This window comes from Chiloscyllium plagiosum, chromosome 5, assembly GCF_004010195.1.
Source record: "Chiloscyllium plagiosum isolate BGI_BamShark_2017 chromosome 5, ASM401019v2, whole genome shotgun sequence".
In the NCBI taxonomy this organism is placed as follows: domain Eukaryota; kingdom Metazoa; phylum Chordata; class Chondrichthyes; order Orectolobiformes; family Hemiscylliidae; genus Chiloscyllium; species Chiloscyllium plagiosum.
In genome coordinates, this window is record NC_057714.1 from 40,604,591 (window position 1) to 40,619,352 (window position 14,762).

The 14,762-nt window shown below is 38.3% G+C and overlaps 1 protein-coding gene across 8 annotated transcripts in view; it reads left to right on the forward strand.

The window, feature by feature from the left end:
• LOC122549819 (cytoplasmic dynein 1 intermediate chain 1) overlaps positions 1-14,762 on the forward strand; it is a 271,821-nt gene that overhangs the window by 61,311 nt on the left and 195,748 nt on the right. For 7 of the 8 annotated variants that reach the window (XM_043689901.1, XM_043689899.1, XM_043689900.1 and 4 more), the window contains exons 2-4: positions 6,562-6,679; positions 7,738-7,852; positions 13,590-13,731. In XM_043689901.1, coding sequence (XP_043545836.1) covers positions 6,572-6,679; positions 7,738-7,852; positions 13,590-13,731 — 365 coding nt within the window. In that variant the 5' untranslated portion in view covers positions 6,562-6,571. The remainder of the gene's footprint in view (positions 1-6,561; positions 6,680-7,737; positions 7,853-13,589; positions 13,732-14,762) is intronic. The other variant, XM_043689895.1, reaches the window with a different exon arrangement.

Consider the following 14,762-nt stretch of genomic DNA (forward strand, 5'->3'; position numbering starts at 1 on the left):
CCAGACCATGGCAACACGACGCCTGGAGGAAGAGCGCCTCATCTTCCACCTAGGAACCCTCCAACCACAAGGGATGAATGCAGATTTCTCCAGCTTCCTCATTTCCCCTCCCCCCACCTTATCTCAGTCCCAACCCTTGGACTCAGTACCGCCTTCTTTATCTGCAGTCTTCTTCCTGACCCCTCTGCCCCACCCCTCCCTCCGGCCTATCACCCTCACCTTAACCTCCTTCCACCTATCGCATTTCCAACACCCCTCCCCCAAGTCCCTCCTCCCTACCTTTTATCTTGGCCTACTTGGCACACCTTCCTCATTCCTGAAGAAGGGCTTATGCCCGAAATGTCGATTCTCCTGCTCCTTGGATGCTGCCTGACCTGCTGCGGTTTTCCAGCAACACATTTTTCAGCTCTGATCTCCAGCATCTGCAGTCCTCACTTTCTCCTTTAAACAATGTTATTCTACTTTCCTGAATGGTCTCATTCTCTAATTTACTTCTGTTCTGTAATGGAGGGGGACAAAGGGCAGGTGATCAAGCTACTTACGAATGCAGGTTACTTATTCAAATATTATAATGAGGTTGTATGCCTTTATTTAATAGTCCATCTATTTTTAACTACAAGCTTTGGGGAGAATTAACAGATTAAATGAGATGAAATAAAATGTTTCTGAAATAAATATTTTCAAGACCATGAGATGCAGGAGTAAATGTAGGCCCTTCAGCCCATTGAGTTTGTTGTGCTATTCAATGAAATTGTGGCTTATCTGATAATGTTCAACTCCATTTTCCTGTCTTTGCCCATAATTCTTGATTCCATTCACTGATTAAGTGTATTCAAGGCTGAGGGAGATTTTTAACGATCCAGCTTCCAGTAAATGTGGGCGGCACGGTGGCACAGTGGTTAGCACTGCTGCCTCACAGCGCCAGAGACCCGGGTTCAATTCCCGACTCAGGCGACTGACTGTGTGGAGTTTGCACATTCTCCCCGTGTCTGCGTGGGTTTCCTCCGGGTGCTCCGGTTTCCTCCCACAGTCACAAAGATGTGCGGGTCAGGTGAATTGGCCATGCTAAATTGCCCGTAGTGTTAGGTTAAAAGGGGTAAATGTAGGGGTATGGGTGGGTTACGCTTCGGCGGGTCGGTGTGGACTTGTTGGGCCGAAGGGCCTGTTTCCACACTGTAAGTAATCTAATCTAATCTAAATAATTTTACAGATTCACTACCCCTGAGGGGAGAAATTCCTTCTCATCTCTCTTAAAATTGTGACTCCATCCTGCTGAAATGTTGCCCTCTAGTCCTACGCTGTCCAATAAGGGAAACAATTTTCCTGCATCTACTCTATCAAGTCCCTTAAGAATGTGACATGTTTGAATAAGGTCACCTGTCACTCATCTTTAACTCATGTTAAACCTATTCAACTGCTCCTCAAGAGGCAGCCCCTCCATACTTGAAATCAAGCTAGTGCATTTTTTGACTGCCTCCAATGCCAATATATCTTTGCCTAGATAAGAGTACCAAGCCTTTTCACAGTATTTCAGGTCTTGTATAGTTTTAGCAACACCTCCATATTCCATTCTCTTTAAAGGCCAGCTTTCTATTTGCCTTCCCTATTAGAGTCATAGAGATGTACAGCATGGAAACAGACCCTTCGGTCCAACCTGTTCATGCCGACCAGATATCCCAACTTAATCTAGTCCCACCTGCCGGCTCCAAACTCTTCCTATTCATATACCCATCCAAATGCCTCTTAAATGTTGCAGTTGTACCAGCCTCCACCACATCCTCTGGCAGCTCATTTCATACACGTACCACCCTCTGCGTGAAAAAGTTGCCCCTTGGGTTACTTTTATATCTTTCCCTTCTCACCCTAAACCTGTGCCCTCTAGTTCTGGACTCCCGGACCCCAGGGAAAAGACTTTGTCTATTTATCCTATCCATGCCCCTCATAATTTTGTAAACCTCTATAAGGTCACCCCTCAGCCTGTCCAGCCTCTCCCTGTAGCTCAAATCCTCCAACCCTGGCAACATCCTTGTAAATCTTTTCTGAACCCTTTCAAGTTTCACAACATCTTTCCAATAGGAAGGAGACCAGAATTGTATGCAATATTCCAATAGTGGCCTAACCAATGTCCTGTACAGCCACAACATGACCTCCCAACTCCTGTACTCCATACTCTGACCAATAAAAGAAAGCATACCAAACGCCTTTTTCACTATCCTACTTGCTGAACTTTGCTGGTTTTTGTGATACATGCATGGGGGCTCCTAAATCCCTCTGTGCTGTAGTTTTCTGCAGTCTTTCTTCACTTAAATCTTTCAGGTCCTCTTTATTCACTTTGGCAGGATCTTACATTTTCCTTTAGTGTGTTTTATCTGGCAAGCCTTTTCCCCACTTGTTTGGTCTGTCTACAAACACCTGCAGCCTCTGTTTCGTCTTCACCATGTGTCTTCTTCCCACTTGTTTTGTCATCTACAAATTTGACTGTAATGTTACTGTTATGGACCAGGCCAGGCGCCCTCTTATTTTAAAGGCAGATGTGAAGTGGATATTCCAGGTGTGATGCACCTGGTCAAATCACTCAGCTTTAAGCAAAACAGAATTTATTTTAAAACTACAGTTGAAATGCAAACAAAAGAAAATGGCATTTAGAATAACTTAACTATTGGAAAAACTTAACTGTCCCAATGTAGTAACTATTTCTAATTAGCAGTTTTAATACAGCAACAACCTACAAACACACCCCTTGATAAAAAGGTAAATTCAAGCACATTCTTACAGGCAGGGAACAACATCCAAACAGATTTCTGTAAAAGGTCTGAGGAGTTCTTTACTGAAGCTTACAACTCCCCTGGACACTCACATCTTGTGACTGCTACAGCTAAAACAAAGTAGAAAAAACTTGAACTTTGAGAACTGGCCACTCCCCTTCCATTGTTAAACTAGCCTCTTCCTAGACTCTTTGGCATCTCTGCCTTTACTACCTCTCTTGAGGGGAAACAAAACAAGGAAAAATAACTCTTTTAAAGTGACCGCATTGTTGCAGCAACATTCCTGCTCAGAGAATGCTTCCTTCAGGCTCAAGAACCAACTTGGTAGACTAACCCTATGACCTTTCTGTAGCTCTCTGTCCATCCTTGGAGCCCTGTCATCACAGTTTGCAATCTCTCTCATTCACTCTTTTTTTCCCCCATCCTCTCCTACTTATTCTTAGAGGTATACAGTATGGAAACAAGCCCTTTGCTCAACACATTCTTGCTGACTAGGTTTCCTAAACTGAACTAATTTCATTTGCCTGTGTTTGGACCATATCCCTTTAAACCTTTCCTATCCATGTACTTGACTAATTGTTTTCTAAATGTTGTAATTGTATCTGCCTCTACCACTTCCTCTGGTAGCTCGTTCCATGTATGCACCACCCTCTGTGTGGAAAAAGTTCCCTTCTGGTCCCTTTCAAATCTTTCCCCCCTCAACTTAAACCTATGCCCTCCAGTTCGGACTCCCCAAATCTGGCGAAAAGACCCTAGCTATTTACCTTATCCATGCCCCTCATGATTTTATAAATCTTTATGTCACCCCTCTATCTCTTACACTCCAGGGGAAAAAAAATTCCCAGTCTATCCAGCCTCTCCTTGCAGCTCAAACATTCCAGTTTCAGTGCCATACTTGTCAATCTTTTTTGCTGTGATTTGCAGGATGACCAGAATTGTACACCGTACGCCACATATGGCCTTACCAATGTCCTCTAAAGCTGTAGCATGACCCAGCTCCTGTACACTGTGCTCTGACCAATAAAGGCAAGCATGTCAAATGCCTTCACTGCCTTGTCTACCGGTGATACCACTTTCATGGAACTATGTACCTGCACCTCTAGGTCTGTCTATTTGACAACGCTCCCCAGGGCTCTACCATTAACTGTGTAAGTCTTGCCCTGGTTTGTCAACCCAAAATGCAAAACTTTACATTTATCTAAATTAAACTTTATCTGCCATTCCTTGGCCCATCTAATAGAGATCTTGTACTCTAGCTAACCTTCTTCACTGTCCATGATATCACCAATTTTGGTGTCACCCACAACTTACTAACCATGCCTCCTGTAATCTCACCCAAATTGTTTATATAAATGACAAACAGCAGTGGACCCAGCACTGATTCTTGTGGCACGTCGCTTGACACAGAACTCCAGTCTGACAAACAATCCTCTAGCATCATCCACTGTCTTCTACCATCAAGCCAATTTTATATCTATTAACTAGCTCTCCCTAGATCCTGTGATCTAATCTTACTAACCAGTCTATCGTGCAGTGCCTTGCTAAAGTCAATGTATAAAATGTTCACTGCACTGTCCTTCACATGCCTGTCTTGGTCACCTCTTCAAAAATCTCAAATTTGAGAGAGACAATTTCCCACGCGTAAAACCACGCTGACTCTCTCCATTCAGTCCTTGTCTTCCCAAATGCATGTACATCCTATCTCTCGGTCTCCCCTCCAACAACTTACCACTGATGTTAGGCTCACCCACTTGTAATTCTTTGGCTTTTCCTTGTAGCCTTTCTTAAATAATGGCACAATGTTGACCATCCTCCAGTCTTCTGGCACCTCACCTCACCTTACCCAAATCTCTCTGCTATGGGCGTGCAAATTCTTCTCTTGCTTTCCACAATGTGCTGGGATACACCTGATCAGGTCCGTGGGACTTAATTTACCTTAATGCATTTTAACACTTGCAGCACCTCCTCTTCTATAATGTGGACTCTTTTTCACTACTTACTTCTGAGTTTCCTAATTTCCTTGTCTTTTCCATGGTGAATACTGACAAGAAATATTTGTTTAGGATCTCACCTTCTCCTGTGTCTCCACACGTGGACAGCCTTGTTGATGTTTAATGGACACTATTCTCTTCCTAGACACACTTTTACTTTAATGTATTTGTTGAATCTCATTGGATTCTCTTTTCCTTATCTGTCAAAGCTATTTCATGGCCACTTTTTTGACCTCCTGATTTCCCTCGTAAGTGTACTCCTATTCCTCTATTCTTCTCAAGGGAAGTACTTGATCTCAGCTGCCTATACCTAACATATGCCTCCATTTTCTTGATCACAGCATTAATATCTCTAGTCATCCAGTGTTCCCTACTCTTACCTGCTTGCCCTTCACATTAACAAGATTATGCTGGTCCTGAACTCTTGTTATCTTGCTTCTGAAAGCCTCCCACTTGTAAGGCATCCCTTTATTTGCGATCGTCCTCCAATCAACATTTAAAAGTTCCTGTCTAATACCATCAAAGTTGATCTTGCCTCATACTTGTTCATAGCTGAAAATGTGTTGCTGGAAAAGCGCAGCAGGTCAGGCAGCATCCAAGGAACAGGAGAATAGACGTTTCGGACATAAGCCCTTCTTCAGTCCTTACTTTCTCCTCATACTTGTTCATAGTCTGGAGACCCTTTGGACAGGAAGTATAGCTGTTGGTCCAATGCACTACTGTAATGTGATCGGCAGTTAATTTCTGCACAATGTTTGGGAAACCCAATCTTCCAGGTGTCCTGAGGCCTCACCAGGACTCACCTTTCCTTTTGTAGGACCATCATTCAGGTTAAATGAAAAAAATAGTAGCTGTGGAAATTAATAGGCTTTTCACAGTCAATGTAATAATGGCAAGAGAGTTAGAAAATCTACTGACTTTTGGAATGAGAGGTACTTCTGCCCTGGTCCAAAACTTGCTGGACTTGGGAAGCCATTGAAGTCCCATCTTGGTACAGGAGATACATTTGTTTTCTTTTGCACAACTCCACTTGAGTGATTTGGGAAGATGAAACTTTTGAACCAATAATACACTTCATGTACATAACTAAATCAGTGTTGTGTGTTTCAATTTATGCACGTTTATATTCCTTTCATATTTTACAAACTATCAGTAAGATTAAGACTTTCCATGTTTTAAGGATTTAATTTGTATCTGCTGAAAGTTTGTTTATTAAAAGTTCATAGGATGAATGTGCAGTCTTTCAAAATTGCTTATTCGACAATGAAATGTTTATAGTCGGCCTGATTGTGAAGCTAAGCCTTGGCTTTTGAAGTAGTTTTAACCTAACTTGCTTGTTGGGCAAACTGACTAAATTGGTCAGAAAGTTGGTTTTGCATCATTCCAGGTTTTGTTCTCCATTTGAAGTAAATATCGAAGGTACTGTGGATGAAGGAGCAGCACTCCAGAAGCTAGTACTTCTAAATAAACCTGTTGGACTGCAACCTAGTGATTTTTAACTCTGTACACACCAACACCTCCACGTCACGATTGTGGAATTAAGGTGTTATCGTCAATAACTCACAATATATATGATCAATGCTTTGCCCACCAATGGGTTTGCAGACATTGAAGTTGCCCAGCCTTCAGCAATCTGGCTGTAAAGAATTAAAATTCAGATTCCACTGAAATCTTGAGGTAAAGAGTAAATGCAAAACTAAACCATAGAAAAAAGGTTGAGGTGATGTTTGATTGCATGCATCTGCAGTATAAAGCATAATGGATGCTACATCTTTTAAGTCTTGCTTCTAACTTTAATCTTCCAGATATATCAAAATGTCAGATAAAAGTGACTTAAAAGCCGAACTGGAGCGTAAAAAACAAAGACTGGCTCAGATACGAGAAGAGAAAAAAAGAAAAGAAGAAGAAAGAAAAAAGAAAGAGGTCAGTGAACTAAGAAAAATGGTTGATTGCTTCATATGAGCAGTTAGGTGGTAAAAATTAATTCAATGATTTATTTTACTGACCTGTTGAGAGATGTTATTGTGTAGGTTTGAGGGCATACCTGAACCCATGTCTTCTGGTCCAGAGGTAGGGATGTTAACGTTGCAACACAAAAACACTCTTATGGTAAACAGAGGAACCTGGATTATCCGAAGGACACGGGCGGGGAATATTTTGTTTGGTTAATGAAATGCCGGATAACGTGTTAGCCAAGCATTGTGACCTTGTGACCTTGTTCTGACAATCCGAAGTTTGGTTAAATAAATGCTGGATGATCAAAGTTTCTCTGCAGTTGTTCTTTATCCAGTTCAGAAGATTGGAAATTCTACACCTGTTGAACTTCATCAGCCTTGCCATCTTTGGCCTTTGTCTCCCTAGTTTTCTCCCAACCTCGGAACCAAAAGTTATTGCTCATCTACACACTGCCTCTATTTGCGCTGATCCAGGGCTATGGATTCATCTTCACTATGATGATTAATTTTGTTAAGAGATTTTCTGGGAAAATTTAAGAACAGCTGTTAGTTTGTTCGATTGGAAAATAACTAAGTCAGTATCTAGGAATAAGTTAGTGATATTTGTAGATCTCTGTATATTTGCTCCATGAAATTTTGAACAATATGAATACCTGCTGCATAATAATTCAAACTGTGTGGCAAGTTAGTACAGACAATTTAAATGAGGAAATTTGTTTTGTATTTCTGCAGAAAAAAAAGCATGAAGGAAAATCTGTAATTTGCCCCATCAAATCCTGGACATAACTCCTTCTAAATATTTTACTTAAGGTTTTTATTACATCAATGAATGTTGCAGTTATGGGCATTGTGGAACTACTTGAACATCAGTCTTGAATAAATAGTGTCATAATATTTATTTAAAGCCTCCTATTTACCTTTTTTATATCATCCTTTAGTAGAATGTGGAATTGATTCCACCTTGAAGAAAACCAAAATATTTTCTATCCAGTGCTAAGTTAATAACGTTTCTTGTTGGTCTTTCAGGCTGAAATGCAACAGAAGAAAGAGCCACCTCCCGAGGACTCTGACCTTGATCGCAAGCGAAGGGAGACCGAAGCATTGCTACAGAGCATTGGCATCGCCCCAGAGCCAGCATTAGGTAAGGTGTCTAGTCACTGTTGTACAGGAGGTGCTCATGTTAAATCTGGCATTTATGTTGTGTCCAATCCAATGCTTTAGGATTATGCAAGTGATTTTGAAAATTAAGAGGAGTAATAAGTCTAAAGTAATGGTGCGTCAGTAGGTGAAGGGAAAGAAATGCCGAATGAAGCTTATGTAAATGTTTTCCTTGAATATCTTAACTTCAGATCAGTGAAAATTTTGAGTTTATCATTTTTAGTCTGCTTTACAATCAATTGAAAACATGCAAATGATCATCTAGCCATTTTTTATACGAGCAGGTTATGTTGACTCACTTGGCTTATATTACAACATAGAACAAAGATCAGTACAGCATGGGAAAGTACAGCATGGGAACAGCCCCTTCGGCCCCGATGTTGTGTCAAGCATGATGCCAAATTAAACTAGTTCCTTATGCCTGCCCATGTCCATATCTCTCCAAACCTTACATATTCATGTGCATATCTTAAAAACTCTTAAATGCCCCTGCCATATCTGCCTCTGCCACCACTATCCCTGGCAGTGCATTCCAGGCACCTATCACTGTTTATAAAAGCCTTGCCCCTCTCATCTCCTTGAACTTTTTCTCTCTCCCCCCCCCCCCCCCCCGCACTTACCTTAAATGTGTGGCCCCTAGTATTAAAAATTTCAACTATGGGGAAAATGATTCTGATTGGTTTATTGATTTGATTCTATTGGCTTGATTACTTCAGTCTCTTTGACTAGAAACAACTTCCTTGACATGCACGTACTCCACACTTCCCCAACATGCTCCATAGATTGGGTAAATTAAATATAAAACTTTGAAACTTTGAAACAAGGAAGAAGGTGAAATAAGAATTAAAGTACATGCAATTGGCATGCTGTTGGGCGAATGTACTTATAAGTACATGTATAGAACTGTTCCTAGCAGTTGTGATTTCTCACTTTATACTTCAATGGATAGTGATTGGAATTTAGTGAAGATAACGAGAGCTTTGCTGATTAGCTGGTTGGATGTAGAAATTAAGCTAGAAATATTAAAATTGGAAAAATGCAGAAAACTTGGCCCTGAACAGCAAAGCAATTTGAGAAAAGATAAAAGAAAAATAAGTCCAAGAATTTTTTTAAAATATAGGGAGCAACTTTTTTTAAAAGGGAAAAATGGGAGAGCTAATCAATATTTTTTAATTTTAAGCCTTTTTTTATGAAGTTAAAAATTTATCAATCTATATTAATGGAAAGAGAATAGACAACAAGGACTGAACTGAATTACCATGCTCTTGGAACAAAACGGACTCATTTATAGCTCTACTCATTCAAGAATGATTAAAACAGCAAAACTGTTGATAACAAATCAACTTCCAGTTTTTAATTCTGAAACAAACTATTACTGATTATGGAATCAAGAAAAACCAAATAAAAACAAGGTATTGGAAATACTCAACACATTAGGCAGCATTTATGGAGGGAGGAAAGAAGTTGACTGTTCAGGTCCAGAAAAGACCATCAGAATACTTTAATGTTTTCTTGGCTAGTCATGAATATGAGCAGGAAACCTGTTCTCCAGCCTCTGCCATTGCCATCCTGAGCCAGAATCCAGCAAGAGGCTAAGTGAACATGTTACATAATGTTGGCATGTTGTTGCTTTTGTTCCTGCACTTTTTTTTTGTTTTTACAATACGGCTGCTGATCACACAAATTCAGTCTCATCTGCTCATACTTATGGCACCATAGTGGTGAGGTACAATATGTTTTGTGCCTGTTCATAAACCAGATTTTTGTCTTGTTAATCTGCTTTTGGCTTTTACATTTAATTAATGATACTAACTAGCCTTTAGATAGGACTTGTGGAGAGAAATATATATAACAAATACTATTCCTCAGAATTTATAATGTGTTTAGACTAAATTAGATTAGATTCCTTACAGTATGGAAATCATGCTTTTACTTTGTATTTGGCCACTACCTGTCTCAACACACATTTGGAACAGAAATTCTATATTGAACTATATGAGATTTGTAAGTTCTATGGGTCATAATTGAAACTCCAATACCAATCATAATTCATTCATTCGAAACTTTAACTAATAAGGCAATTGGTGACAGTCTAGTGCAGTAACTCAAGAAACTTTTTATTAAGTTATAAATAATGTCAATTGAAGCAGGGCAGTGACTACAATTGTTGATTTTCATTCATAGAGTGCAGATTAACATTGAATCTGTGATCTCTCTCCAACATCTCAAGGGCCTTCTGCTTCCAACTGGATAGCAGGATAACTGCACATTTAAGCTGCTTGCATGCTAGTCGCAAATTACATCATGACCAGTCACACTATTATAGTCTGATTGGCCAAGTTTAGGTAAGGCTTAATGCTAATTGGTTTAAGGGAAGCATGATCAATCTTTTCATTAGGGACGTTGATGTCACGTCCCATTATCTCCTGACGACTGGTTACTTATGTTTTCAATAATTATCATCCCTTCATTTTTCACTTTTGTTTGTTTGTAGTCATTTTATGACCTGTTGCGTAAAAAGTAGGATGGTTTATACCTTCTATACCTGTTTTAGGGAAAGGGGAGGCATTAGTTTAAAAAAAGCATATACAGTCAGGACCCAATGATTGATATTCTTGAGCTCATTTCTCAATGCTAGCTTAATTGGCAAAGTTCGCAGTAAATATGACATGACTGACCATGTGGCTTTCCTTAGGATGCTTGTTCACTGATGTTTGTTTATGTTTGTGCTGTGTTTGCTTAGCAGAAGATTTTTGCCTTTTAAAAAACTGTGTACGAAGTTGAGATAAACTTAACAATACATAAAATCTGGTATAGATGATCACCGTTCCAATCTAAACTAATATTTAATTATTATTCCATCATGACCATGCAATTACAACTTCACAAAATTAACACCATTACAAAGATTACGTTTAGTTAAAAGATTATGATTAGTCTTCTAGAATCACTTTGCTTCTAAAGCAAATCAAAACAACACTAGCATAGAAGCATAGCTGTGACAATGCATTCTTGATGAGGGCTAATGATTTGGGATTGTATCAACTCTGCTTTCTTTGGCTTTGACTATTGCAAATTCTCGGTCATGAAATGGGAAGAAGCTAAATCGTGGTCTCCTTTGGTCTTGCACTAATGTTTTAAAGATACAGCTGCATAATCTTCACAACCCCAAGGCACTTTTCTGTCAAGTGAAGCTAAGCAGAGTCTTGTTAAAGTACCAATATCTGCATTAGTTACTGTAAAAGGACAATAATATTAAATAAAAGGTATACTAATTGATTCATTATGATTACAACTAAACTAAGTCAATCACAAAATGTTAGTTTCTCTGTTATACAAATTTGACAGATCTCTTAAAAGAGGATTTATAAAGTTAAACCAGAAGTGTTAACATTCTTGGAGAAAAATCAATATAGCAACAATAATGCAGGCCTTTTTTAAAAAAAAATTATGAAGTTTGCTTTCAAATTGCTTAAAAAGCCACTATGAAAAGGCACGTGTGTGTGTGTGTAGTATTTTATCTATTTGCTCAAAACCAGATCATGTGTTTTCTTACTTGAGGCCAAACTTGTATCCACATTTTGCAGTTGGAGTCCAGAATATCTTCAAGAGTATTGTTCAACCTATGTGACAGTCATCTATATTTTATTTCAACTTCAGTTTTAGTTGAAATCACCTGTAACCAAAATATACACTGATGTTAGTATTTAGTTAGAATGGATAATTAGATGTCTGAAGAAATCGTTTTATTGATTGATCTATCGTTCAACTTTACTGAATTCATTGATAGTATATTTTGATTTTCAGTTCATACCTATTTTCCCACCTTAAGTATTGTGATGTATGTTTTATGTTAAGTTCAGCTTTGTTCCATTGTTTCTTCAAAATACATTTGATTTAAAACCATCGTTTTTCATACGTATGATTCTTTTTTGTATTTGATTTTTTGCAAATATCCAAAGATGAATTTTAAACATATGGTTGTGCTTTTCTTACAGGGTTTCAGCTGAAACTTAGAAAATCTGTTCACAAAAATGTGACACTTATTCAGAAGCTGTTTTTTAAAAGAAAAATGAAGTACAGCAATATTTTAAATTATAGAGTTATGCAGCACAAAATGAGGCCACTTAGCTATTTGTACCTGAGCTGTTTTTTTTAAACAGAGCTATCATTAGCTTTCTTCTATTCAGTTCATCTTACTCCCTTTAAATTTAAATGCAAGCAAAATACTTCAATGTTAGAAATCTGAAATAAGAACAGAGTGCTGGAGAAACTCAGCAGGTCTGATAGCATCAGTAGAAAGAGATGCAGTTAACATTTTGAGCACAATATGGCTCCTGTTTGGAACCTTTAGATTTAGTTTAATTGATAATAAGTGTTTTATTTCAAAAATTGAAAATCTACGTCAAAACTGCTTTTTCACAATTTCAATAAGATAAATTGGAATAAAATTGATGTGGAGGTACTGGTGTTGGTTGAGGGTGGACAAAGTTTAAAAGATCATGACTCCAGATACAGTCCAACAGATTTATTTGGAAGCACTAACTTTCAGAGCGTTGCTCCTTCAGGTTGCTTTGGAAGAGGATCATAAGACACAGAATTTGTAGCAAAAGATTACAGCGTCATGCAAATGAAATGATATATTGAACAAACCTAGATTGCTGTTAAGTCTAGGTTAGTTCAATATATCATTTCAGTTGCATGACACTGTAATCTTTTGCTATAAATTCTGTGCCTTATGATCCTCTTACAAAGCTACCTGATGAAGGAGCAGCACTCTGAAAGCTAGTATTTCCAAATAAACCATTGGACTGTAACCTGATGGTGAGATTTTTAACTTTAGAATAAAATTGAGCATTTTTCGAAATTGTAATGTCAAACTTTGTTTCCATATCTTTTAACTGTATGCAAACAATATATATGTTTGAATATAGCTGAAAATGTGTTGCTGGAAAAGCACAGCAGGTCAGGCAGCATCCAAGGAACAGGAGAATCGACGTTTCGGGCATGAGCCCTTCTCCTGTTCCTTGGATGCTGCCTGACCTGCTGTGCTTTTCCAGCAACACTTTTTCAGCCCTGATCTCCAGCATCTGCAATCCTCACTTTCTCCTCGAATATGTTTGAATATATACTTGCTAGTCCATTTTTAATCTATTATTTTGCGTTAATTGTAGCTTCTGTAAAGGAAATTGTTGACCACGAGAATTTGAAAACCTTTTATATTGTAAAATTTAAATGAATGTCAACATCAGAAATATTAATTGTTTAAATAATTTAAAGCAGTCATTTTTCAATGATTCTGAGGAGCCAGATGTTTCTGAATATTACCTTGTACTTAAAGTTTATTTTTCTTTTGGAAAATTTCTAATCCATGTGTGTTATTGACAATTTGGTGTAACTTCAGTTGTTGGCCTACTTATTGACATTGACCTCTGAAAGTATTGTGATAAGTAACATATCACTTTTTAGAATACTTGTTTCAGATTATTTGACATTCTAATTTTATTGTGACAGCTGAAACCCTGCTGCATTTTAATAATTGTAATATGTACATTCCAAACATATTTTGAGTGATTATTTTTACAAAAAAATTAAATGTCAATTTTATTTCCCTTTTTTTTCCTTTTGGCTTTTACCATTTCAATTCCATTTTCTGCCATATACCCTACTTATTTAAACCTTTTTTGTTACGTTTTTTGACTGATGTTGCTCACCATCAGTGCAACCACTGCAATTAGTAACATGGGATGCCTGTTATTTTCATTATTTAGTCCCAACCCCTATGTCTCCCTCCTCGAAATCAGTGAGTACACCCAGTGAAGCTGGTAGCCAGGACTCGGTGGATGGTGGACATGGTGGAAGGTAATCACTTTTTTTTTTGTAACGTCATGATTTAGCAAGTACAATTTAAAACTTCTTTAGTGTTATTTTGACAAGATGCCATTAAACTATTGCTTGCATTGTTGATGTGTGACTCAGTTGGGCAAATAATTCATTTAACACCAAAGGAGAACAAAATTGAAGCAATAATTCTGACATTTAGGAGTTGGTTAGCTCATCTGGCTGGACAGCTGGTTTGCAATGCAGAGTCACACTAATAGTGAGTTCAATTCCCAAACTGCCGGAGGTCACCATGCAAGACCTTCCTTCTCAATCCCTGAGGTGTGGTGACCCTTGAGTTAATCCGCTGTCAGTCATGTCTCTCTCTATTAGAGAGCAGCTTCTGCTCTTGCAGGATTATGGTAATTTCAGTACTTACCTTTTGGCAGTAGTTTTTAAAAATCTGATAATGGGATGTGGGCATTGTTCGCTAGGCCAGCATTTATTGCTCATCCCTAATTGCCCAAAGAGCAATTGAGAGTCAGTTACATTACTGTAGGTCTGGAGTCATGTTTTGGTCAGACCAGGTAAGGACAGCTGATCTCCTTCTCTAAAGGATATTTGTGAACTAAATGGGTTTTTTACAATAATTAACATCGGGTACATGGTTGCCATTAGACCAGCTTCTCAATGAATGTAAATTTCACCATTTGTCATGGTGGGAATTGAACCCATGTCCTCAGGACACTTGCCTGAGGTTCTGGATTACAAGTTCAGTGACAAACCATTGCCTTCCCATTGTAATAATTGAACATCATTTTAATTGTTTTTTTAAAGCATTAATGCTTGAAGAGAAGAATGTAATTGGGTTAGGAAGTTATGGAGCTGCTTCATTTAAACATTACAAGTACTTGGGGTGAATACAGAATGTTAATGGTTCGACATCCTAGAATGATATTGTAATACTCATTAAATAAAGCACTGCAGTTCTTGGAAATATAAAGCAATAATGTGAAGTGCTAAGTCCATTATCCTTGTATATAAGTAACTCTTTTGTGGAAAATGCACAAAAA